At 45.4% G+C, this 26,240-nt stretch overlaps 1 protein-coding gene across 1 annotated transcript; it reads left to right on the forward strand.

Annotated features, from left to right (window-relative positions):
- The first annotated feature begins 744 nt into the window (after positions 1–744).
- On the forward strand, positions 745–25,620 carry phc3b (polyhomeotic homolog 3b). Its single transcript, XM_085363082.1, has 12 exons — positions 745–1,326; positions 10,725–11,349; positions 13,754–13,906; positions 16,422–16,523; positions 17,336–17,591; positions 18,876–19,985; positions 20,414–20,748; positions 21,119–21,284; positions 22,118–22,229; positions 22,464–22,584; positions 23,509–23,812; positions 24,852–25,620. Exons 2-12 carry the CDS (start codon positions 10,744–10,746, stop codon positions 25,004–25,006), a joined length of 3,420 nt encoding a protein of 1,139 aa, XP_085219208.1. The 5' UTR covers positions 745–1,326; positions 10,725–10,743; the 3' UTR covers positions 25,007–25,620.
- Positions 25,621–26,240: the final 620 nt, after the last annotated feature.

Here is a 26,240-nt window from a genome sequence, read left to right on the forward strand (position 1 = left end):
TAAACATAACAACTGAGGCAGCAAAGTTTGCAAAACAGTGTTGGCTTGACTGTAGTCACAGTTTGTGGGATAGCTTACGACTGGGAGGCACGCCTGTTCCTTATGCAAGTTTTGGACATATCACATGGATCAAACAAGTTCAGGTTCTGAAATCCTTGCATGATCACAGAGGGTCACAGGGTCAGTTTTTACACTTCAGGCTGAAACATCCTGAACACCACAGAAGGGAAAATAGTTAAAAATCACCAAATTTCAGCCCAAATCTATGAACTCTGAAAATATTTATAATATGAAGGCAAATATTAGGACTGTACCGTCAGTATTTTTACATGGCTTCATAAAAATACTGAAGGTAACGTAAAAAGGAAAATATCGGCGGATCCTGAGGTGGTCGGATGGGAACCTTTCTCAAGTTTGGGTGATTTGATGGAGAATGAGCCAATATCGAACAGTTGCCAACATTCTGGATTAAATCAGCGACATCGCTCGGACTGCATGAGCAGATGTACCAGAGTTTATGCGTCTTTACCTGTTCTGCAGTTTTTCTAATGCGAAATGTTGGATTCACAGCATTTTCAGCACCTCGTGCCCCTCAATGACGTCTCTGACCGCGTCTTTGCTCCCAGTGTTGCTCTCACAGTAACACATCGAGCTGTTGCGCTGGTACAAACTGTGTTACAGTGTGCAGCGTGCATGCACGGCTGTATATCGGCGTCTTTGCGGTCCTCCTGAGCTCTGAGTGGTGCTGTCTCGCATCTGCCGCCCTGCAACGACTGCACTTCCATTGCATTTCTCCAGCAGCGGACTAACCAGGCCCCTCGCAGCCGCTACACGGTGCCCCCGAGCCGGGCTGATTCCCACCGCAGACCCGGGAGGTGAGACGGTGGTGGCACAGCGGAGGACGACGGACTCCATAACCGCTGCGAAGGCCGGATCTACGGCGGAGGAAAGCCCAGGATGTGATGAAATCCTAAACAAAGTGCGACACACACACAGACACACACAAGCCCCTGCACATCATAAACGGGCCCGTCTTGCACTGCAACTTTGCGTTTTGGGCTCTCGGTGGGCGCAGAGGGCGGATAATCATAGAGGTGAGGTCGGGGAAATTATTGTCTGGGGAAGGGTGACGCGCACTTCTCAGCAGCCCCTGCGCTGTCAGACGAGGAAGTGAAGCTTCACACACGCCCATTTGAGCCTGTCGACCCTGCTGAAAAAGCCCAGAGCCGCTCATCAGATAACACAGCAACGGACTTTCCAAACATGCGCCCACTTTCGGATGGACGGCAGCGGGAATAACCTGCAGGACGTCGAGCATTTCAGCAGGTAGGCGAGCGAAGCGCTTTACGCGCAACGTGGACATGACAATTTTTCAAAATGTTATTATCGTGAGATTTCTCCCCTGTGAAGGCCTGTCTCCATCTTTCTTTTTTCTTTTTTATAGTCACATGTATGATCTCTGGCCTAACTGTCACTGTGCACTGTGGCTCATTGCTATCACCACCATCGTCTGAGGCGGACACGTTCAGTTAACAGGCTGCGGGCCAGATGTCAGCATCTGCCCGCTGTGCGTGGACGAGCACCTGCCTGCGTGGTGGTTTTGCGTGAATTTAGCTTACTTCTGGCCGCACGCTCAGCTCCCATTTTAACCAGAAAAGCGACTTCCCAGAAGATCTTGGCCCTTATTGCGCCCTGATCTCCACATTTCTGAACTTCAAACAATGAGCAGAGGCTCCTCGTGTATACTGTATACAGTGCACACAGATAAACTACACGCGTTGGTTCTAAATGGAGACTAATCGCTTTCAGGGTAATATCAGAGTTATTCGTGTCATTTTTAAGCAGAAATTTGTCGGTTTGAGTTGATAAAAGAAGTTGTTTTTATGTTTTCATTCTGCTGTTAAACTGAGCTCTGGATGATTCATATAATAAAACATGGAGTTTACAGACTTTAAACCAAGTTCTGGGAGTTCTTGATGGATTTTTGAGGCTGAAGCAGACTGAAGATAGACAAAGTGATAGACTGAAGAAATTATCTACATATCTTATGATATCTTTCCCTTGTCCAAACGATAGAGTGCACAAGAGTGCAGATTGTGATCTACGAGGAAATATATTTTGCAGGGAGACCTCCTGGACTTATCCTGGGGCTCCTGTGGTTCAGCGGGCCACATTTTGGACAGCACAGGGTTTTTAATCTTGTTGGCTGGTCAGTTTAGCTTAATCACATCAGTCATTTAAATCCTTCTTCAAACACACTGAAATTTGTTGGTTTCAGCTGAAGGTGGTGGTTTAGTTGATTGTCTGGATATTAATCTTTGAGTTCTGTACTGTTGGTCAGACAACAAAAAACAGATTTTCAATTCATATATTCCATAATAATAATATTGTGTTTATATTGAGTACAGATGCTAGAAAATAAACATCTTACAGGGGAACCTCCTGGACCCACCCTGGGGCTCATGTGGTTCTTCCTGCCACTTTTTTGGATAACGACTCAATAACAAGGCGAACCATGTAAAGTGTCCATCGTAACTCATTGATGACTCGATGAAATGAAAACCTCAAGAGGAAATTATTTAGAAATCTGACAGAAAGTCTTACGTAGTTTAGTAGATGTGCTGTGGGATTCCTACACACTTACACACTTTGAACAGCAAAACAAAATAAAGAAATAAAAACGTAGACAAACCTGTTAGTTATGGAGTTGTGTATTTGCAAAGGTGGCACAAAGTTGTTGGTGAAAGCAATGTTTTATTCCTCTGTTAGGTCGGGCGTGTTAGTTACACAAATCAGACTTTTTTGTGTGAAAAGTGATGGTAAATAAATCAATAACGGTTAGATTTTCATTCAACATGATCAGTTTTCACAGGATTTGTTGCACTAGAAGAAAAAAGGGGCCTCATGGAACCACACTGGGGCCCCTGTGGTTGCCACATCTGGACAGCAAAACGAAAGCACAGAGCCATGTGACACTTTTGCATTGTTATTGGCAGTAAATGTTATTGTTCCTGCATGTGTTGATTTATATTGTTCTTATAAGTTCATTTTATAACTGTTTCCAGTAGCTGACTTAATGTCCCAGAGTCTTTGACTTGCTTTGAATTAGAGATGTTTCCATGTACGCCGGGAATCTTTTCAGTAAGTTTGTGGGCCTCACAGCCAACAGTCAGTCAGGAAGTAGTAAGGGTGGAACTTGGTCATGTTATAGCTAGCTGTGATCAATATAAATACAACAGTGTGCATCTTTAAGTGAATATTAATATGAAAGTGAAGGGAGGATGCTTTTAAAATGACTGAATTTTAATCATCAGCTAAATGCAGGAAGAGAAAAAAACTGCTGCTGGACTCTGTGTCTGCCAGAGAACTCAGCTGCTGCGCTTAAAGGAGTATTCAAACCCTTATAGGCGACCCGACCTCCTCATTGTTTCCTCTCACATGTCTGCTGTTCCAGAGGTGGATGTGCAGATTGAATACGGCCAAGTCAGTGTATGTTCCCTGTGAGCCAAAAGCTCGGGCTTCGAGCTACTCGAAGCACTCTGTTTTTACCATTTTTATGGCTACAATAGATATTTATGATGTAATAGAGACAGGATATTTCTAATATAGACATCTCAGACAGAGCAGTCCCTCCTGCCCCGCGCTGACAACGGACAGCCAATCAGAAGAAAGCCTTAACCCTTTAAGGAGGAGCTAAAATGTTTTGTTTTTTCTAAAACTACTTATTTCAGACAGGCGGTGGCTGAGGGACCACAGCAAGGCCACAGTGAGACAAAGAAGGATTATTCTGAGATTGAAAGACACTCATTATGGACGTTAATGTCGTGGTCATTTTGAGCAGCAGGAATGATGCCAGACGCTTGCTGATGCTTACCCAAAGCACCTGGTTAAAGTAAAACTAGCTAATAGACATTTAATTATATATTTAAGCCCCTTAGATGAGAGAAAATCTGAAATAAATTCAAACTTATTCCCCCAATTCTTAGAGACGTATGCTGTTCCACCAAAAACAGCTCAAAGAATCATCAAACACCTAAAATGACCATGAAATTCATTACTGTGAACATCTGACCACAGCTGTGTGCTGCAAGTATAAAAATAAAGAGGTGCATTAGTCGTCTTTTAGTTGGGAAATTATTTCTTTTCTAATTTTGTTTTTCTGGTAGAATCTCATCTTTACATTAATCAAGCTTCAGTTCTTGTCATCTAATGAGGTGTTTGCGTTCTGCTCAGCTGCCAGCTCACAGTTCACTTCCATGTTCACCCGTATGTCTTGTAGCCCTCTGTGTCTCTGCTTCTCTGGCTTACAGAGAAAAAACAATTCAGTGTTACAAGATTAAAAACTGTAAAAAACAACAACAACCCAAAACGTGGCTGCTGGAGGCTGGGGGACAGTCGTTACTGTGTGAAATAATACAAAACAAGTAAAACTGTTAAAGCTGGGTTTAAGATTAAATTGTGCACTATTAACAGTTACTGCGCTGAACACTAGAAATAACATCACGGGTACAATAAGGGCTCCCAGCCAGAGAGCTGCAAAATAGCACAATGTGAATATAAAACTATCATTCTTGTTACACTAATAGAAAGCTGGGGGACCTCCTGGAACCACACCGGGACCTCTGTGGTTTTTCAGGCCACACTTCGGACAGTAAAGGAAGTAAGAAAAACCTGCAGAGTGTTTGCACTCTTGCTGCATGAAAAGTTACCTACTAGAAACCGAGAGGGCATTCAACAACAACAATGTCAATTTAGCAGTGTTACTGCACACTCGAGTGTTTTATTTAAGGGGAAAAATCCCAGCAGCAAACAAAAACAAAGAAATAAAAAGACTAATTTAAAAAAATTGAACTGAGTAAAACAAAGCTAACAAAGTCACAGCTAAAGTGTGATCATAACATGTGCTCTGCTCTGTAACATATATGTGGCCCACTTTATAGCACATTTATAGGAAATGTGAAAGATTGGCTTTAAAAGTCGGTGACAGACACCAAGGTCGGAAAACGTGGCTCTGGGATTTTGAGACCTGCTGTGGGTAAAAGTACATATTTATGTAAGATATGACATGTTTGTTACCTGACTATAACCGCTATCACAGGTGTGGCTTTCTTTAGCACTTATCTACTCTAACTGAGCACCCAAAGCACCTTTTTTGTTACTACAAATTACTGTAATGTGACTATAAACGAAGCCAGGTGGATCCTCCTGCGGGAACCTTTGAGATTCAGTCGTTTTCTGGGGAAGTTTACAGCAGCAACAAAACTCAAAAATCCGGCACAATAACAATGCAACATTCTGCTGAAAAATTAACAACTTCTGTCATTTAAAATAATCCCTGCTGAATCAATGCTTCGGTTTTTGTCTCAAGTCTCTCAGCTGCAGTAAATCTTTCTACAATAGCTCTGTTAGCCAGGCTTCACTGCAAGACGTGTGTAAAAGAGGAAAATTGCAAGAAGTCAAAAATGTTCAAAAACTAAACTGACAAATATATTTCCACCCTACTTCCCATTCTCCTTGCCACACCAACATGCCAGTTCCTGTAAAAACTGTGAAAAGTTGTGGAAGTAGACAAATGATGGGAAACTCGTCTAAATATGCAGCTGCTCCTCACTTGAAGCTGAAATGCGTCACATATTCACATCGATGATGAATTCATTCATTTTGATCTCTGTACACTCTGGAAGGTAACAGCTCTCAGCAGGAACCATAGATATATACACCTATAAGCCACATCATTAGGTACACTTTGCTCAGACCAGCTGAACTGACTCTTTGTGACCCAGATTCAACAAGTTGCTGGAAACATCCCTCAAAGATTTTGGTCCACATTTCCTGTTCTTGCCTGACAGGTGTGGTCTTCTGCTGCTGAAGGTTCGGCATGCTGTGCGTTCACACCTGCTCTTCTGCATAACTTAGTTGTGATGATTTGAGTTACTCTCTTCATTCTCCTCTGACACAAACAAGCCGTTTTCACCCAACAGTCTTGTGTTCGCTGGATTTTTCTGTCTTCCTCTGTAAACCTTACAGACGGCCGTGTGCGTAAATCCCAGCAGATGAGCAGCTTCTGAAACACTCAGACCAAAGTCACTAAAATCACCAGAGTAAATGTTGTGATATCAGATGTCCTCCTCCTCCTTTTCCCTCACGGCTCCTTTGTGGTTATACACCTCCCTCTGCTCCTTTCATGTTGTCATTGAAACGAGATAATTGTGCTCTAAATAACTGTGGAGGGGCACGTGTCCCACCTGTGCCCTGTAACTACTCCATACAGGAGCATTTAAGCAAGGCTTTAAGCAAACTGGGCAAGGTCATCATCTAAAATTACATTTAAATCATTTCAATATATGCAAACTCCAGTTTTGTAACATTTGCATGTCTCTGAATAATATAAAGTTTCGCTCACTGCACTGACATGTGGAGGATCAGGGCTCGGCTGGTGGGAGGACGTTTCTCTGCTCTTTGTTTATGATGGAAGGAGGCCGGCTTTACAAAACAAACCGGTCATTTTTGTCTGCTTATTCTGAAGACGTGTAGGGACGTTTGAGCGTCGACAGGATAAACCAACTTTGTTTATCTTCTTGGTGGAAAGGTCATTGTTTTTCTTGTTCCTGTTTTCTTTTCGGGTGTGAAAACTTCACGGATCCTGGGTCTGATGCATCAGTTGCAGATACGTGAGCTGCAGCATGGTTGCTTTCATTGCTGATTAACATGTAGACGGTTTGCTCAGGTGGGTTTTTTCTATGTAATGTCAGAAAAGTCAAAAATAAGAAAGAAAAGAAGTAAATTTTCATACTTGAGTTGTTCAAGCCAGAAGATATTTGGAAGTTTTGGCTTAAAAGTGACAGAAATGAATCAGGTAACGGTGTTTTAAGGACACTGATGCAGTCTGCGGTCAGATATTCCAATAATTACAGATTGCAGTATGGAGATCAGGAGACGCTTTTCTGTTTTCGTTTTGCAGCGACGGTTCAGATTAACTGCTGCAGTGGCTCAAATCCAAAACACACGGCTGAAGTTGACACTAAGGGTGTCGTGTTTCAGCTTTAAAGGGCGAGGCGTGAGCAGGTCCTCAGGGGCGAACTTTAACTCCATCCAAAAATTCAAAAAAGGTGAATCAGAGTCGCCTTTACTTTAAAAACTGGCCTAAAAAGATGAAATAGTGTCAACATGAACAAAGTCACATGAACTTAATATATCAAAGCAGAAAAAAAGAGTTAAGTGGACTTTATACAACCTTTGTTTAGCAAATGTTATAATATGTATACTCAGAAAATGTCAGCAGCCTAGATTTGTAAAGACAGTTTTGAGTGCTTGTGTATATTTGATGCTTTAACCTGGGCTTTATTTACTCAAAGTGCTTTTTAAACACTTATTTTAATAATTTTCTGCAGTTGTTTTCTGTGTTTTTACTTCCCCAGTTGTTTCAGTGTTACGCTCAGAACTCAAACTCTCTTTACTTTGTAACATAGTAATGCATTACTTTGTAACAAAGTAATGCATTACTTTGTTACAAAGTAATGCATTACTTAACACTCAGATTTCAGGCATTCCGTCCTAATATTGTGTTGGTCCCCCTTTTGCTGCCAACACAACCCTGACCCGTAAAGGCACGCACTCCTCTAGACTCCTGAATGTGTGCTGTGGATCAGCATCCTCTAAACCCTCTGTTCGGGGCCTTAGAAACTCACTGCTGTGCTCCTCACACCATCCCTGAACCACTTTCTCTGTGGCCAGGCTCATTTTCCTGCTGAAAGAGGCCACAGCCATCAGGGAATACCATTTCCATGAAAGCGTGTACATGTTCTGCATCAGTGCTTAGGAGGATGGTACGTGTCGATGTTTGGGCAGAACGTTGCCTCCTTCCCATAGTGCATCCTGGCGGCAGGTGTTCCCCAGATAAGCAACACACTCATCCGGCCATCATGTGATGTAAAAGAAACGTGGCTCCTCAGACCAGAACACCTTCTTCTGTTTCTTCGTGGTCCAGTCCTGATGCTCACCTGTCTGTTGTCGGTGGTTTTGGAGGTGGACAGAGGTCAGCATGGGCGCCCTGACTGGACTGCACCGAACTGTGATGCTGTGTGATCCTGCATGAACTTTGAGCTACATTGGCTCTCTGTTGGATCAGACCACACAGGCAAGCCTTCACCCGTGCATCAATGAGCCTTGGCTGCTCATGACCGTGCCGCTGGTTCCCTGCTGTTCCTTCCTTGGTCCACTTTTTGACTGACCCTGCAGACCGGGAACACCCCACAGGACCTGCAGCTTCAGAGAAGAAGGCGTCACAGTTTGGCCTTTTGTCAAACTCGCTCACATCTTCATGCTTGTCTGTTTTTCCTGCTTCACACACCAACTTAGAGGACAAAATGTTCACTTTCTCCCTGATGTACAATGATGGAGAGTCAGCGTTATTCACCTCACCTGATGTCATGCTGATCGGTGTATTTACACTGCTTTAAAAGTCATTTATTACGCTACTAATTACAGCTTTAAGCAGCAGCATCACATTTGCATGTGCTGCTTAACAAAATATCAGAAGTACATTGACGTGTACCTGTCTGCTCGAATCTCTGTGTTAATCAGGAGAACACGCGGACCATCTTTCTTTCACTAACCTATTTAAATATAAGAATGAAGCTGATAGACTCTACTTCTGGACAGCCAGACCTCAGGGATTGAAAATCAGTTTTTTTGTTTTCCTGGAGACAAACCAGCAAATTTGTTTGTCCACTCAAACTGAGTGTTTTTATTGCTTAAACATAACCAGGTGGCTTTTAATCATAACCCTTTGCAAGATTTTGCATTAACTTTTAAAGCCTGATTGCAAAAGGACCATTGGGTTAAAGAGTGTCTCTCAGGCAGACTTTGTCTTTGTTACGATGACAGTGACATTTGTAAATGTAATTACAAATTAAATTATGGGTCACAAAAGCAAAGTTTTTGCAAATAGATATTAATGACTCTCCTTCTGCCTCCCAGGCAAGAAGAACACTTCCTACCCAGGAACAAGAGACATGTCTGTGTTTTAAATCAAAAACACATTTTAAACATCAAAACAGTCGTGTTGGACTTGAACTGTAGTCAGGTCCAGATTTATTCCACCAACTGTTCCACCCTCAAAAAGCAGTTTTTCATCCTTTAAGACCAGAATATGTCAATGCAAATCAATACGAATGAGGTAGTGAAGGCAGACGAGTGTCAGGGGTGATGTGTGAAAGCAGCAAGAGTGAAAAGGAAGGTTTACAAGACAGTAGTGAGACCTGCTGTGATGTAACAGGAGGCTGAAGATGGACAAACCCACCAGAGGGACAGCTCAAAGTTAGAGGCGAGGCTGAGATGGTTTGGACGCGTGCAGAGAGGGAAGACTGGACATGTTGAACAAAAGGGTTGAAGATGGAGCTGCCAGGCAGGAGAAAAAGGGTTGGTGTGACAGAGGAGGACACCGGGGATGGGATCAGGTAGAGAAGAAAGGAGAAAAAGTGAGGCAGATGAAAACTTGTATCCTGAAACGTGACTGAAACCAGAGGCTTTTTAATGTTGTGCAGGAATCCCAAACAGTTGGGACTTTTGTGGATTTGCTTACCTGGATGACTGAGCGTGCATCAAGACGTTGTGCTGGAACAAATGTGGTTAGAAATGCACGAGCCCGTTCCAGCTTTTGTTACTTGAAAATCAAGCTGTGACGCTGCTTCAGCATCACTCTGGAGTGTCTCGCTGCTAGCTTTGTACAGAACAGGTTAACATGAGGTCGTGTTTGTGCCGATTGTTGGTTTTGGGCTCTTAACTGTTAGATTTGGCCTCCAGCTCGTCTGTGGTGGCGCCGAGGCTTCCCCCGCTGATCATGAATCCTCACGAGGAACGTTAGGACTTATTTCCATGTCTTGTGTTAATTCTGAGAACAAATGTTGCAGTGAGTTTGTTTTCTCTGGAACTTGAAATGCAAAGTATGCAAATTAACTCTGTGCGTCTGTGCGTCTGTGTGTGTGTCTGTGTGTCTGTGTGTGTGTCTGTCTGTGTGTCTGTGTGTCTGTCTGTGTGTCTGTGTGTGTGTCTGTCTGTGTGTCTGTGTGTGTGTCTGTCTGTGCGTCTGTGTGTGTGTCTGTGCGTCTGTCTGTCTGTGTGTCTGTCTGTGTGTCTGTGTGTCTGTGTGTCTGTGTGTGTGTCTGTCTGTGTGTCTGTGTGTGTGTCTGTCTGTGTGTCTGTGTGTGTGTCTGTCTGTGCGTCTGTGTGTCTGTGTGTGTGTCTGTCTGTCTGTGTGTCTGTGTGTCTGTGTGTCTGTGTGTGTGTCTGTCTGTGTGTCTGTGTGTCTGTCTGTGTGTCTGTGTGTGTGTCTGTGTGTGTGTCTGTGTGTGTGTCTGTCTGTGCGTCTGTGTGTGTGTCTGTGCGTCTGTCTGTCTGTGTGTCTGTCTGTGTGTCTGTGCGTCTGTGTGTCTGTCTGTGCGTCTGTCTGTGTGTCTGTCTGTGTGTCTGTGTGTCTGTCTGTCTGTGTGTCTGTCTGTCTGTGTGTCTGTCTGTGTGTCTGTGTGTCTGTCTGTCTGTGTGTCTGTGTGTCTGTGTGTCTGTGTGTGTGTCTGTCTGTGCGTCTGTGTGTGTGTCTGTGCGTCTGTCTGTCTGTGTGTCTGTCTGTGTGTCTGTGCGTCTGTGTGTCTGTCTGTGCGTCTGTCTGTGTGTCTGTGTGTCTGTGTGTGTGTCTGTGTGTCTGTCTGTGTGTCTGTGCTCCTCAGCGTGCTTCAGTGTTGAAGGATGGACAGGGAGCTGGTTCGGCAGAGCCAATCAGATCACGGCGAGGCCACCAATGGAACGAGCCCTCCGACCGCCGCTGAGTCCTCCGCCACCCCTCCGACCCCCACGCCTCCTCGGCTTACCCCCAACCCCATGCTCCTGGACTCCCCCGCACCCTCGCTGACACCCACCACCTCCTCCCCTCCCCCGCCTCTCACTCCCGCTCCCTCCATCACCACAAACCATGGACCAAAGGCGGCAGCAGCAACGGCAGGCGCTCCGTCTCCTCACGTCCTCGTCCCGACTCCCCCTAAACTTACCTCCACCCCTGCCCCCACCCTCCGCACATACTCCCGACACAACCATTCTTCCAAAATGTCTTCCTCCGTGCAAACCCCCCCTTCCCCCTCCCTTCTCCCTCCCCCTTCGTCCTCCTCCTCTCCTGTCGTAGCGACCGCTCCTTCACCACTCCTCTCATCCTCTCCAACTTCTTCTGCAACGCACAACAACACCACCATGTCTGCCAAGATCTCCACCAGCCTGACCAACGGGAGCGCTAGGGTCCTCTCTGCAACCTCAACGCCAATCACACCGTTTCACACGCCAGCCAGTCCACCTGGCAGACAGGTAAAGGTCACACACTGACCCCCACATAGAGAAACAGGAACACGTCTTTCATTTAGAAACACTTTGCTGGAGTTTGTCCAGTTTGTCTGTATTGGATCTTTGCTCTTTCTGTGTTCATACATTGCACCCATACAGAATAAGGACGCACGTCTCCACCCTCTCATGACCACATCCAAGAATCCCACCATGACAGTGGCTAAAACGTTAACTTTGAGGCTTCGAAAAGAAAACCTGTGATGCCTCTTTTATGCACAGTCTCTGGGTTACATAAGGAGGAGGCCACCTACTGGCTGTATTCATAAGACTGACAGCAGTCATTCAACAGGCTGATAACATTAGGACCAAATCATTTTTAGCTTCGTCTAAAAAAGACGCAGTAATTTAATCTCAGAAGACGAGCCTGACGCAGAGTACGGATGTAAATAAAACAGCTTGAGCTCAAAGTTTTATCTAGCCTTCCTGCACTCGTGATGTTTACTTGTACTGCCATCTTTACAGAACGCACAGCCAAGACTCAAATCACAGTTTTCACTCTTTGGATTTGGTGCAAAGGTGCACAAAGTTGATAGCTAGTGCTAGCTTTGTTAGCAAGCTTCATCCATAAAGTGAAGCTACAGTAAATAAAAATGCAGGTACAGCACATGACAGTCAACCTGCTTAAATGACCGAATCTGTATTTTATTCATATTTCTGTGACACGTGGTGTGTGAGAATCTTTTAAGCTGAGTTTCATTAAATGTTGGAACAACTGTTGAAAGCGACAGCTGACCTGAACAAACGGATTTAAAAAGAAAGATCAGGTGTGAATAATCTAAATGTAAGAATGACAGACAGCTCGTGAGACGAAGCCTCGGACCTTTCACCTGTCAGGCTCCATCTGGGTCAGTGTTTGACTGTTTGGGGTTACAGTTTCCTCTTTGTTTGCTTTCATCTGAGTGCGTTTCACATCCTTACACTCGGGTCTCGCTCTCTGTTAATTCAGTGAGTAAACAGGCTGAACTGTGAGCGAGCCACAGAGACGCTGGCGTTCACGCTCTGTATGCAGGCGTTGCTGCCAGATACAAAAAGCTGCACAGTCTGCGGTTCCTCACGTTAGAGCTTTAAAGACACGAGCTTGAGATGAGCACGAAATCAGAAACTTCAATCCCGGCTTTTCTGAAGCTGTTCTCAGAACTTGTCATTAGCTGGATGTCAGCAACAGAAAAGGACAGTTACTGATACCCGATGGCCACCGCTGCGATTTTAAATGAAACAATCGACCGATTGTGATTGAAGTTCAGACTTTCCGCTTAATTCTTAATTCTTTCTTCCTTTAGTAACTGAAAAGCTGCTGTGTCGGGTTGAGATCAGGTGCCCGACGTGGCCGTTGAAGACGATCACGTTTCTCTGCACTGGGTCGCTTTTGTGGTCCGGCTCATTGTCCGTCTGCACTCCGATGCTCTGTCCGATCAGCCCTGCAGCGTTTGTCTGAATCTGAGCAGAGGCTACAGCCCCGTACACTTCGCGGCTCATCCCGCTGCTTCTATCAGCAATCGCATCATCAGTAAACACTCGTGACCTGCTTCCACTGCCAGCCGTGCGCGTTTTCTGGTAAAGTCTGGCTCCTGTTCTTGAGTGTAACCAGTGGTTTGCACCCTGTTGGTGTAAACCCTGTGACGATGATCCTCCCTGAGAGCGTTCTGTGGTCTTTAAAGTCTCGTAGTGTTGCTGAGCTGGCCGATGCACCACAATGTTGATTTTTTCTTTCTGCCTGATGGGTTCATTTGTTTTATTTGGACTTTCAGTCGAGTGATGGCCTGTTTGTCTCGCACTGACATTTATTCGGACCTCGTGTTGAGAGTTCCTCTGAAAAAGCAAACAAATGCAAATGAAACACTTGCATTTGGTGGCCGTGAAAACATATTAAACAGTTGTCTAATGAATTCTGAGCCTCTGAAAATGGGCGACTGTGCATTGAAATGGCTGTAATTCCTGAATATTTGAGGGAATACTTTTATTAAACCCCTTTAATTCAAGTCTGAACTTCAGATTTAAAATCCACTCCTTTGCCTAAAAACATGCCAAACAGTTTCTGACAACAAATTTTACAAACCAGTTTTTCAAATCTTTAAATTAAACCTGATAGATGAGATTAAAGAACTATAAACAGATGTGAGCTGCCTGGTGGAGAGAGTTTAATCTGCTTGGATGAAGCTGTCCATTGTTAAAGTATTCATTTAGTGTTTTTCTTTTTTGTAGAAAAGAAGCATTAAAAATTCGACATTTTCATTGTTTACTCTTTTGGTTTCCACCCAAACACACTCGTGACTGCTTTGCTGTTCGAGGAAATATCACAAAAAGTCATCCCTGCTCTGAAGCACTGCCTTAATTGCTTCCCTTCCCCCCTCTCCTGCCTCTGTTCCAGGTATCACAGACTCCTGTGGGCACACCTGGTCTTGTGCGAACCAATCAGAACCCCTCCCCTGTCAGGCATCCCAAGGTGTCCCAGCAGACATTGCTCCTAGGAAAAGGTCTCAAAGGGACAGGCCAAGACCAAGTGTTGCTTAGAGCTCAGATGGTAAACACACACACACACACACACACACACACACACACACACACACACACACACTTTCATATATTTCCACATGCATTCTGTTCTGCTGCTCACAGTGAACAAGACAGAGTGTGCAGCTGCAGAAAGGATGACGAGTATTAAAATGAGCCAGTTTGCAGGAAAAGCTCAGAGTTTAAAGCTGCAAACAAATCTGAAAACAGACGTTTCAAAGCTTTCAAAGCAGAAATTTCTCCGAATACTAAACAAACACAAACATGATGTAAATGATATGAAATGCACTGCACCAAAAACCCTGTGAGACGTGATCTGAAACAGTCTGAAAACACAGACTATGAAGCAACGTTACCAGGTTAAGGCAGCCGTGTTGAGCTTAAAGTCAGACTTTTAAGTGTTACAGAGGTGCTTTACCTCTCTAAATCACCATGGTAACTGATGATGTACATACTACCTGTTTGGGAGAAGATTATGTGTTTGAAGTTTTAGTTTAAAACAATCTTGAAGCACCACATTTTCCCCAAATCTTTGATTTACAGCAGAGAGTACACATTATACACTCAGAGGCCACTTCATGAGGTACACGTTGCCAGTACGAGGTTGAGCCCTGTTGTCCTGCTGAAAGTGACCTTTGGAAGATGGATACAGTGTAGCGATAAGAGGATGGACATGTTCAGCAACAATAGGTAGCATCATTTAAACACCACAGCCTAAGAGGCCCAAGCTGTTTCACCACCAGCAGTATGAACAGTTGACACGAAGCTTCATGTTGTTTAGGCCAAATGGTGACACTGAAGTCTTAATGTTGCAGAAGTCGCGACTCATCAGACCAGGAAACATGTTTCCAGGCTTCTGTTGTCCAGTCTTGGGGAGCCTGTGTGGACTGTAGCCTCAGGCTTCTCGTAGCTGACAGAAAGGACACTCGTGTGGTTTGAGGTTGGACTAGCTGTTAGCTCAGAGATGCTCTTCTGCTACGGCTGTAACCAGTGTGTAACAAACCCACAGCAGGCCCGGGTGCATCTTCATGCTTTGCAGCATGCATATGCATATGTTTGTGTTTCATTGTCACTGACATTTGCAGGTCAGAAATATACAAATATATCTGTTTTCATCCTTCTTACAATATTCACACGGTTGCTGTAACAGCTGCCAGCCGTACACATCACCACCAACAACCACTAATGACAACAGCACAGGTGTGATTGCAGATCAGCGCAGGTGCGTCCATCTCACCTGCAGCAGCATCGCAGACCACGCCTCACCACACAGTGCTTATTTGAGTTACTGATCTCTTGAAGCTTTTCTCCTCCGACGTCTGACCTCAGCGAGGCACGTTTCGCCCAGAGAACTGCTGCTCACTGGATATTTTCTTTTTCGGTGGGAAAATCCCAGCAGATCCTGAAATATTCCGACCGTCCCGTCTGGCACCAACAACCTCGCCACATTCAGAGTCACTTAAATCACCTTTTGTTCCACATGCTCAGCTTTAACTTCATCCCGTCGTCTCGACCGTGTCTACATGCCTACATGCATAGAGACGCTGCCCTGTGATTGGCTGACTGTGTATAGCTGCATGCATGTAGCTAGTACCTGACTCCCATCACTAAGTTGAGCAATGCATATGTTTGTGTTTCATTGTCACTGACATTTGCAGGTCAGAAATATACAAATATATCTGTTTTCATCCTTGAGCTGAGCACTGCTGCAACTGCAGTTACTAAGAACAAGAGTGCTGTGCAGCCGCCATGGTAGAGATAAGTCAACAACAAGATAAATGAATTCACAGCTTTAATGATTTCATGTCTTATTTGCATCATCAGTGTTCCACATACTGAATCTTTGTGTCTGCTCTGATCATGTCTCTGATGGCAGACGGTGGTGCTCAGCTAAAGAAGAGTCAGACTGAGCCTGAGCGACAGAAACAAAGTAAACTCTGTTTCTCAATAAAGAACGGTCCCCAGATATTATGAGTGTTCATGTATAGAAAGAGCAAAGCGGCTTGATTGTGACTGATGAGCTCAAAACTACACATCTGTGAAAACCATCAAATTGTCATTATTGACATCATTTGATTATTTGCACAGAAACCTATTTTAGACTAAAGGTTATTTATCTGTTCATAAAAGTTCTTTTAACGGTGAAATATTAAACCGTGGTTAATCTCACAAATCATTTCCATCATCTAGATCTGCCACCTGGATTTAAACACTTAAATGTGTTGTAAAAAAGTCTGTTTAACATTGAAAAACACTGAATATGAAGCATCTGCCTCGCAGTTGTATTAATCCACCGCAGAAAATAGTCCCCAGCAAAATTCACAGTTTTCTTGTGTGAGGGTTCAAATCTGATGTTGATCCGTTTGAAAAAGTAACCTTTATGTTTATGGGTGTTTTATCAGGTCATTAAAAGGAAGCAAAGGCCAAGAAGATGCTTCAGTTATGTCTCACACAAACATCTGTGCTTGTCCTGCTCTCCTCTGTTCATCTCCTCCTTCACCTGTTTCCTCCTTTTTCTCCTGCAGCTAATTCTTACATCTGCTATGCGGCCGCCCCAGCCGTGCTCCTCCTCTTCCTCCTCCTCTGTTTCCACTTCTCCTCCTTCCTCTAACCCCGCCTCGGCTCAGGTGAGCAGCCGAGCAAATGTCTTTATATGCACGTGAATGCATCTTTTGAACTGACCTTAGACGGTAAATGCAAAAAGCTGACTTCTTTACACAGTCGTCTGAAACACGCGAAGCTCAGCAAGCACAGCGAGCGAGCTGCTTTTTTCAGTAACTTTCAGTCATTTAATGAAATGCAAATTTGGCATTTTTAGCATGTTTAGTCTCCGTAACTACAAAAGACGCACACGTGAAGAACACATTCAAGCTGTGGTAAAAACTGCCCTGAGTCCCTTTTACACCCCGTCCCAGTGCTGCGATCTAAAAGCAGAATCTGGTTTCTTTGAGCAGCCGTGCGCATGCGTGTCCCGGCTCTGAGACCTGGATGTTTGATCTGTTTTCTGATCGTTCGCTGGAGAAATGAAAGGGTTATGTCAGCGTGTGGGATGCGTGCCAGCTCAACAAAGTCTGGTATATGAGAGATAGCCAGGCTCAACTACTACCCATAATTCCTTCTGGGTGAAACACACTCCTCTCATACGTTGACTGTAACAGACGGCTGTGACTGGGATCAGGATCAGTGGACGATCTCTCCACAGTTGGTCCTCAGACCCACATCAATAGGAAATGTGATCTTGTTTTTCTGTTTTTGTATTTCTTATTTTCACCTTACGAACAATCAGAAAATGTCCGACGTTTAAGACTAAATCTGCTTCAGAGAGCTTTTTTCCTGCTGCCTGTAACATACCCGCCCTCGCTGGTAACAGTTGCTAAGCTGTGACTGGATAGCCAACGCCTTCGTGGGATCTAACTGAACATCTTTGTGTCCCTTCCAGCTCCAGAGTCTCACCTTGAGGCCTCCTCCCCCCGGGACTCTCGCCATCCCTCCTTCCCTACGCCTCAAGCCCAACGCCACGGCCCCGCCTCCCCTCTCTCGACCTCAAGTCCCCCTCTTCCCGATTCTCAAGCCGCGACCTCAGTCCAGCATCACAGCAACGGAGTGTCCAACCACGCCCAGCCGACACCTCGCCGTGCCGCCTCCAAGTAGGTCCCTGAAGGGTGTGATGAGGCCGGATGAGTACGCTCCTCCATGTGAGGGTCTTACATAGTGACTAATATATTATCATAAATTATTATAATTCTGCACTTTCAGTCAGCTGATGTTTTATTTATATTTGATCCTGTTTGAGTTTATTGGTGGATCCAGCTCTCACCCTGACAGTGACTAACCGGGGGGACTGGAGGGAGGTGTGGTTCAGAGTTTCAAAATAAAAGCCATCAGTGGAAGACCAGTATGCTTTCAAAATGATAACAGTTGCTTCAAGGCCCTTTATATTGTAAGGTAGAGACCCTACAATAATACAGAGAAGCCTGAGCAATGAGACAAATCCCTGTAGGCGAGCACTTGGTGGGAAGGAAACCCCTCTTAACAGGAAGAAACCTCAGGACCGGGCAGCCATCTGCTGCAACGGGTTTGAGGTGAAGAAAGGATAAAAGACACAAAATAAAAGCCTCAAATTACATATTGGATGTTATCAACACTCTGAACCTTTCAAAATAAAAGCCTGCAGTTTAAAGCCGTCTGCATCTCTCTGCAGCTGTTCTGGCAGCAAGCCACAGTCTGGTGGTGTGAGATTGCATGTTTAGTTTTCTTTTCTACAAGCAGTGAGTAAACTAAAAAAAATTGTTTCAAAATGAGCGTTTTATACTTTCAATCATTTTTTGTCTTCAGTTTTTAAAGAATTACATTTTTTAAATAGATATTTTTCTTTTTTCACTATTTTAATTTTGGTTACTTTTAAAACAAGAAAGGACAAACTTACTGCTTTTAGCTGTTCAGAGCCGTCTTTAGCTGCACTGCTGTGGTCCTGTGTACCGTTTCATTTCAGTGACTTATGAACCAAATAATTCCTCTCTATTACCCGGAGACGTCAGAGCTTCGGTTTACCCTCACAGAACACAACAAGTCAGTTTTCAGCATGTTTGCCGTCATTGTCTGCAGCTGAACTCATAAATCACTGGAAGAAAACTGCACTGTGCTGCAGAACAAAGTAAATTGAATCATGGGTCTTGATATATTTTGCAGCCTTGAGAGATGAAAATTAGAAAACAAAAACATAATAAAATTTGCATTTGATCATCTAAATAATTCAGAGTTTTTGGAGCCACTGAAAGGAAATGTTTAAATCTTAATGTGAGAAAGTTTTTCAGCCAACACCCTGAATCCTGCAGCCTGCTGTGCATCAGCAGATTACAGTGAAGCACATGAGAATTAAACAACATGCACGAGTGGCAGTCTGTCATTTATCAGATCATTATTAGTCATATCCATCCCTCATAGTTTAATGGTTTCCTCTTCATGCTTTCCTCCCACAGCTCTCTATTCTCCGGTTCGAGCCGTCCCTCTGAGACCCAGACTTCACTCTCCTAACGGTCACAGAGCGGCGTCACCTCGACAGACCTCGGCCCTCCAACCAATCGCTGCTGCTCCCTCCAGCCAGGCGTCTTCCATCAGCCGGCCGCTGGCGGGACTGAAGAGCTGTCCGTTAACTCACAGCCCGGTATCTGTCTCCAGCGCTCTGTCAGCTGTGCCGCATTTTGAGCGCTCGTTGTCTGCAGCGAAGCAGCTTCAGATCATCGCCCTCTCTTCGGGTCGCCAGCCACAGCCGGGAACGTACACGCATGCTTCGGTGCAGCCGCCGCCTCCAGCGGCAGAGTCGCCTGAGGTTTCCGCCCAATCAAAGAGGACTTTGAGCACTGAAGACGTCCTTCCTCCTCCTCCTCCTCCTCCTTTAAACCCCTCGTTGCCAAAAACCACCTCTCCTCTGCCCTCACCTCCATCCCTTCTGAGTCCAGCCTCTCCGCAGAGTCAAGCTGAGCCCCAGCCGCAAAATCTGACCCAGAAGGTGGAGGTAAAGGAGGCTGAAGAGCAGAGAAAGAGAGCTGCAGCTGTGAGACAGGAAGTCAAAGATGAGGAAAGCATTGCTAAAGACCTGAGAGTGGAGAAAGATGACCAAAGAGAGAAGGTGAAGGAGGAGGAGCCCAGTGAGGAGCAAATCAACCAGGAGGTGCAGGAAGTTAGCCGAGAGGAAGATCAAATGGAAGTGACAGAAGAAGGCCAAAGTGAGAGAGAGAGGAGAGAGGAAGGCAAGGACAAGAAGATGGAGGAGGAAGAGGAAGGAGAGACTCCAATGGACCAGTCTGAGAACCAGACGGCACAGCTTCCCCATCAGTACCACAACACGGACCCTATCCCGGAGCCTGATCCTGTTAAAGACTCCACTGTGGACTCAAAACCCATCACGGGTCTCATTTCAACTCCACTTCCAGTCCAAACTCCAGCACCAGTCCCGGTACCAGAGCCAGCTCCAGCCCCCGAAGCCTCTGCCCAGAGTCAGAGGCTGCCAGAGCCTCAGAAAGACCTTCAGCCCGTCAGCCAGGAGGACTTCTGTGAGAACATGTCGACCCAGTCCGACAATCAGTCAGGTACCGTGAACAGCTCAGACGCAGCAACACTTAGTGCTCATATCTGTGTGTTTACACGAGGCTTTGCATTAAAGCGTTTTCCACAGCTTCATCTGTCCGAGCTGTGCTCCCTTAAAGGGTCCACATGATTAGTTGTTATTGCTCCGCTCGTCCTGGAGAAGCACACATGGTCGTGCACAGTGTGCAGCCAGCAGCAGCTTCTGATGCTTCAGGCTACAAAGCAATTGAGCTGTTGAGCAAACTGTCTTCACGGGACGTCTGCAGGAGTAACAGTGGTGCAGTAAAGGCTCGCTGCTACCTGCTGCTCACTGGTGAACTTTAGTGTCCTGCTTTGTTTTCGGCTGTAACTTCATGCAATCAATACTTTTTTCAAAACATGTTCCTTTTAATTTTCAGTCAACTCTTTTTTCTTTCTCTGCTCCTCACAGCGCTGTCCAGCCTCTCCTCTCAGTCTCCCCCCTCCTCACCTATCACCACTCCTTCGGCAGAAAACCCTCCTCCTCTCCTCCCGGCGCACACCGCCCTCCCGACTGACCTCAGCCTACCGCAGCATGAGCCAGCGAAGGTGGACAAAGCAGGTGGCGAGCAGCAGCCCCCCACGGAAACTGAGGCAGAGCCTCTCGGACAATTGGAGGGCGAGTCAGAGAGCTTCAGCCAATCACTGAGCAGCCCCTGGGAGCCAAGGCCGTGGCCTGAGGGACGGCAGGTTCTCACCCACCTGGTGGAGGGATTTGTCATCCAGGAGGGGCTCCAACCGTTTCCTGTAAGGAGACGTTTGTTTTACATCACAAAGGCAGAAAAAATGAAGTTAGAATTTTAGGTTTTGATGCTTTTAGTGTGAAATAAGTTGGTGTTTAATCTCCTCAGGCTTATTTAAGCATTTCCTAAATAAATTGTGGCTCAGCTGACAGTTCAATCTGGGTTTTACAGTTTATCACCTTTTCTTGGGTTTCCCTTTCTTAGAGACGGCAAATATTACAATTTTGTTACTAAAAGGGGAAAAAACTCAAAGCCTTTCTCGTGTATGAACGTAGAATAAGTTCTGGGTGGATGTAAACGGATTCCCTCCTTACTGCGATTACCTTTTCAGCCACAGGCGGTGCATTTATACTCACCTTATTTCTGTGGTCCAGGTGAACCGCTCATCCCTGCTGGTTCCAGTGCAGGTGCCCAAACCGCAGGAAGTGAATGGGACCAATGGGAAAGCGGCGCTGCCTGTAACGGAAACGATAAAACAAACTGAGCACTCCACAGACTCGGACGAAGAGGAAGGAGGAGACACGGACGACCCTGGGAGCAGTAAGGAGCAGTTTAACTTTTAAACTTCACATCTGCTCGTTTATCTGCTCTGAAGTCTCGATGCATGAAAGTACTGTTGGTAAGAGCTGCAGAATAGACCAGCCGCACCCACGTCATACTGTCACCAAATCAACAACAAAGATTCATCCCAGAAAACTCAAAACAGAAGCAGGTGACGCATTTTCCCTGCAGCTGTGAGACTTTAAATGAGAGCAGAGCTTAAAACGGACCTGATTGAATCAAGAATAAAAACATAATTCTTGCAGTTTTTATATAAGATTAGTAAGTTTAATGTTAAAGGAAAATCAATTAGGCTTAAAGAAAATATATAAAAAGGGTTTCTCGTGGCTGCACACCAAACAAGGACAAAGTCTTTGCATGTTCTCTAAAAACGGTGAGAGATCTTCTATTTCTTGTCTTGACGCAGCGATTGGTCCGCAGGCTCTAACAGTGAACCAAACCGCAGTTCCTGCATTGTGGCACAGCCTCTGCCCACCACTGTAAACCTGTCCCGTCATGTTCTGCACCTGCAGCACTGGGGCTCATTCAACACATGAACAGGCTAAACACTAAATACAAGCTGAGAGCAGCCCTGGGACTGTGCAGTGAAAGTGTGTGTGAGACGTCTAAGAAGTCAACCACTTTTAATACCCTGAAAACTCGGCGGTAAACCTGACGTTTACCCCACACATGCCCGAATCCTGCTCTGCTCACGTCTGTCACTCTGCTGCTGATGTGGTAAATGTGGGAGCTGTTAGTCTTCTAAACTAGCAGTGGGAACCATGTTAGACTCTGTGTTTCTCAGCTTCACCTCCACTGTGTCCCTCTCACAGGGTCGGGCCACAGAGACCGAACGGTGCTGCACTGCCAGTTCTGCGGGAAGAGGGGCCACGCACACAACTTCATGCGCTCCAAACGCTTCTGCTCCACTTCCTGTGCACGCGGGTAAGGCCTCGCTTCATTGGCTTAAGCGCTAAAGAGGGCAGCTGTGATGTCACGGGACCTTTACACAGCGTAGGGGTGCTGCTGTCGCAGCAGCAGCGTGACAGGATGTGGTGTGTGTGGCCTGCGTGGAGGCGCGCAGGTGTCAGATGCAGATACGAGTGTGAATGAAAGCAGCAGAACGAGGAAACATCACCACGTGTCTCTGTGCTTCTCCCCTTCCTCCTCCCCCCTCAGGTTTAACGTTCGACTGACGAAGCGTCTGCGAGCTCTCAGCGCAGGAAGCCGGTCAGAGAAGCCTCGTCCTGCCCTCAACCGGGCGGAGTCAGTCCCTGGGAAACCCCTGCTGCTGCGGCTGGTAGGGACGCTGAACTCGCCAACAGCTTAAAAACAGCAAACAGAGAAGTGCTGAGATGTTTTAAAGAGCCACACTCTGAAAATGAAGTTAGAGCTCCTGAAGTCCTCCACGAGCCGAATGTGACCGTACACATGCACCGGCTGTATTACAGGAGGCTGATTTTCCAAATATTAAACACATTTTTATGCTTTTATTGATCTTTGTGATGTTTATTTGATGGGTTACGTTCCTACAAAAACGCCACTCTGCGTTTGTAGCTTCATATCTTTTGTAAACTTTTTAAATTTCGTCCCAGAAAAACTAAAAAACACTGAAACTAAACTGAAACAAACACATGAATTAAAAATACTTAGTAGTGTAAAACTACATTAGCTCAGTTAGTCGTGTGCAGTGGATTTTAGACTTGGTCTTATGAAATGAGCCATTTGAAGCAATCTGTGGTTCATCTGTGGTTCAGTGACAGCCGACGGCCTTTAGAGGGCAGCAGAGAGCCCAGAAATCAGGAAGCTCCACCGACAGACAGAAAACAGACGCTCAGTTTTAAGTTCTATGCAGCCAGCAGCCACTTTATTCAGTGACACCTTCCTTGTACTGAGTTGGAACTGCGTTTGAGTCGAGAACTTTCTCATAACTCACAGATTCCTCTGAGGTGTTCGTCCATGTCGACATGATAGCATCACACAGTTTCTACATATTTATCGCTCCACCACATCCCACGTGTTCTCTGCTGGAGTGAGAGCTGGTGACTGTGGAGTCATATACAAGTAACCAGTTTGAGATGATTGAGGTGGAGTGTGGGGTTTAAATGATGCTGCGCTGGTGCTGCAGGGCCCCACACTATCACCCCAGCAGCCCCTGAACTGCTGATATCAGGCAGGACGTTTCCTGGCTTTTACATTTCTTACACGCTTTGTTTCCTTTCAGCCTCGTGATCTGTGGAGCGCCGGTCAGCGGGAGAAAGATGGAAAAGAAAAAGCGGCGGCGGCAGAAGAGGACGAAGATGAAGACGATATGGTGGGAGGTGGAGGCAGGGAGGAGGAAGACGATGACGGAGGAGAGGAAGATCCCGCTGTCGCCATGACGGCTAGGATGGAGCGTCGGGCGGCTCGGAGAGCGAGGAGGGCGTCGGCGCCGGCCGTGACCACTTCCACGCCTACCACCACGTTTAAGCCAGCCCCCTCGCAGTGGAGCGTGGAGGAAGTCACCGCCTTCATCCACACGCTGCCAGGTAAACATGAGCCGATGCCCCACACGTAGAGCTTCTCCCGGGACCTTTAACTCAGAACCGTCGGTTTGATTTACGCCACACTCCGTGTCTTAATTGTCAGCAGGCGACGGAGGCGCGCTCACAGCTTCTTCGTATCCCCCAAGTCCCATTAAAGGTTTCGCAAAATGCTGAAATTAACTGCTGAGTGAAGTAATGTGAAGAATACTTCCAACCACACACCGTCAGACTCAGAATCAGAACCTGCATCACATTATTTCATCATGTGGCCTAAAAACCACCAACCAATCATTTAATTGTCGAGTTTATGAACCTTTAAAAAAATGTGTTCACAGGAAAGCCACCAAAATCTACTTTGAAATGGTGTCTTTATTTTTTTATTAGCCACAAAAAGTCATACAAACACATCACGTGTTCCCACTTCTTTAGTTAAATCTACAAAATAATCCCAAAGTTGACACGTTTGAATGCATTAAATAGCTTTTCTGCACAAACAAAGTGATATTAGCCAAAATTAGCATATCTCAGCACAGTGTGCAGTGTGTCTTTAAAGGATTTGAACACAGTCAAGTACCATCAGTACCATGTAATACCTAATCCTAGTCCTAGATGTCGTTGTTACAGCTATCCTCGCGTAGCATGGACAATAAACAAGGAAGCTGTGGACGACATGAGTGCATCAGGGGTGTGCTTCATCAAGAGGATGATAAGAATATTGTACACCAAAATACTGATGAATGAAAACACCAAAAGATCTTAATATAAAAACAGCAGAGCAGTGACTTGTGACAGAAGGACAGCAGCAACAGTGAAAGGGGAAAACTGCAGTTCCTCTAATGTCCACTCGAGGCTCCAAAACAGAGTCAATCCCCACAGACTAAACTTTGCAGGAGTTTGGAGGTGTTTTTATTAAAAGTCAAGAGTTTAGATCGTTATACATGACTAAAGTCAGGGCCATGGCTACTTTCTGTGTGACTGAACAGAATCATTTGCTCAGTCAGACACCGTCAGTGTTTTTAAACTCTCCGCGTTGCTGTTTCAGGCTGCAGTGACGTAGCGGAGGCTTTCCGGGTGCAGGAGATCGACGGCCAGGCTCTGCTGCTGCTCACCGAGGACCATCTGATGACCAGCATGAACATAAAACTGGGACCTGCTCTGAAGATCTGCGCTCACATCAACGCACTGAAAAACCAATGAGAGACAAAGAAAAAGAGAAACAACGTGAGAAAAAGAGAAAGCGTTTAAAAAGGAAGAGGGAAAAAAGGCAATAAAGACGCGAGGAAACGAGAGAAGTCGGCGGAAGTCAAAAGCTGACACCAAGGATGACAGAGCAAAGTCACAAAAAGAGATTTGTGGGAATTTATAATTCATGAGATTATAAATCTAGGCGTGGCCTTAGCAGATGGGAGCTGGAGAGGAGTGCGGGAGCATGACGACACCAGAGTCCATGAGAAGTCTCACCAGTTTTGGGCCCTCCGACTGTAGCAGGAGACGGGGGGGTTTTGTAACTTTGTGTATATTTTACATGCCGCTGGAGAGTGTACATTTGAAGCTATTTGATGAAGGATTTTGAACATTTAATATATAAAATTTGTCTATTTAGTTTTTTTAGAACGTGACGTCAGCAACAAATCTATCCAGTAGCTAAACATAACCCGTGTGTGTAAAAGGAAAAAACAATAATGCGTAGACTTTGTAAGTGATTAATGAAAGTTTAATGTTTTATATCACTATATTCTGGACAAAGACATGTCTGTGTATTAAAAAAGTCACTATCAGGGTAGAGGCTGGTGTCTTCAATCGTCACATTTTTATGGTATCCTGCTTGAAATTATTTAATAAATGAATAATTGATCATCAAACGATTTATTTATCTTGTTTTAAATTAATTCCCAAGTAAAAGACCTTTTACTAGCCCAGTGAAAGCGGGCTTTCTAACAAAAATGTGCATAAACACTTCAGACACGTGGAGCAGATGTTCCACTGAGGAGCAAACGTCGGCCGCCTCCTGGTTTCATGGATGCATAAAATGCTAAAGTTAAAGTTGGCACAGTTTCACAGTGTAGTGGTTATCAGACCCACTTTGTCGGGGTGTGGAGCGATTGAGAGGTTCTGGGATCCCCCGTAGTGCAGTTTACCCCAGTGCCTACAACCTGGCTGCTGCAGGTGTAGAAGCGGGGCTCTGGGGTTAACTTAGACTTAGAGGCTTAGAGCGGTCCTAAAACTATCCTCAGCAGATGGACAACATCTGAGAGACGAGACGACTATCAAGAAGCACTTTTAGCGCTTCATGCTCTGGGGGGCGGGGCTATGGCTCCCCACAGCCTCCAGCAGATCGTTACATGGAGAAACCTTTTGAACTCAGGCGCGTTCACGCACACGGATGATCACAGACAAACTATATCTTCCTCAGCTTCTACCTTGAAGCATA

This window comes from Diplotaxodon limnothrissa, linkage group LG9 (genome assembly GCF_057381915.1).
Source record: "Diplotaxodon limnothrissa isolate DT_005_m linkage group LG9, D_limnothrissa_male_GT1.1, whole genome shotgun sequence".
In the NCBI taxonomy this organism is placed as follows: Eukaryota; Metazoa; Chordata; class Actinopteri; order Cichliformes; family Cichlidae; genus Diplotaxodon; species Diplotaxodon limnothrissa.

Excerpts from the sequence above, each read along its gene's own strand:
- phc3b (XM_085363082.1), top strand. The coding sequence starts at position 10,744 with ATGGACAGGGAGCTGGTTCGGCAGAGCCAATCAGATCACGGCGAGGCC. Across the intron at positions 11,350-13,753 it reads CCAGTCCACCTGGCAGACAG|GTATCACAGACTCCTGTGGG; the intron begins GTAAAGGTCACA and ends CCTCTGTTCCAG. Across the intron at positions 13,907-16,421 it reads TGTTGCTTAGAGCTCAGATG|CTAATTCTTACATCTGCTAT; the intron begins GTAAACACACAC and ends TTTCTCCTGCAG.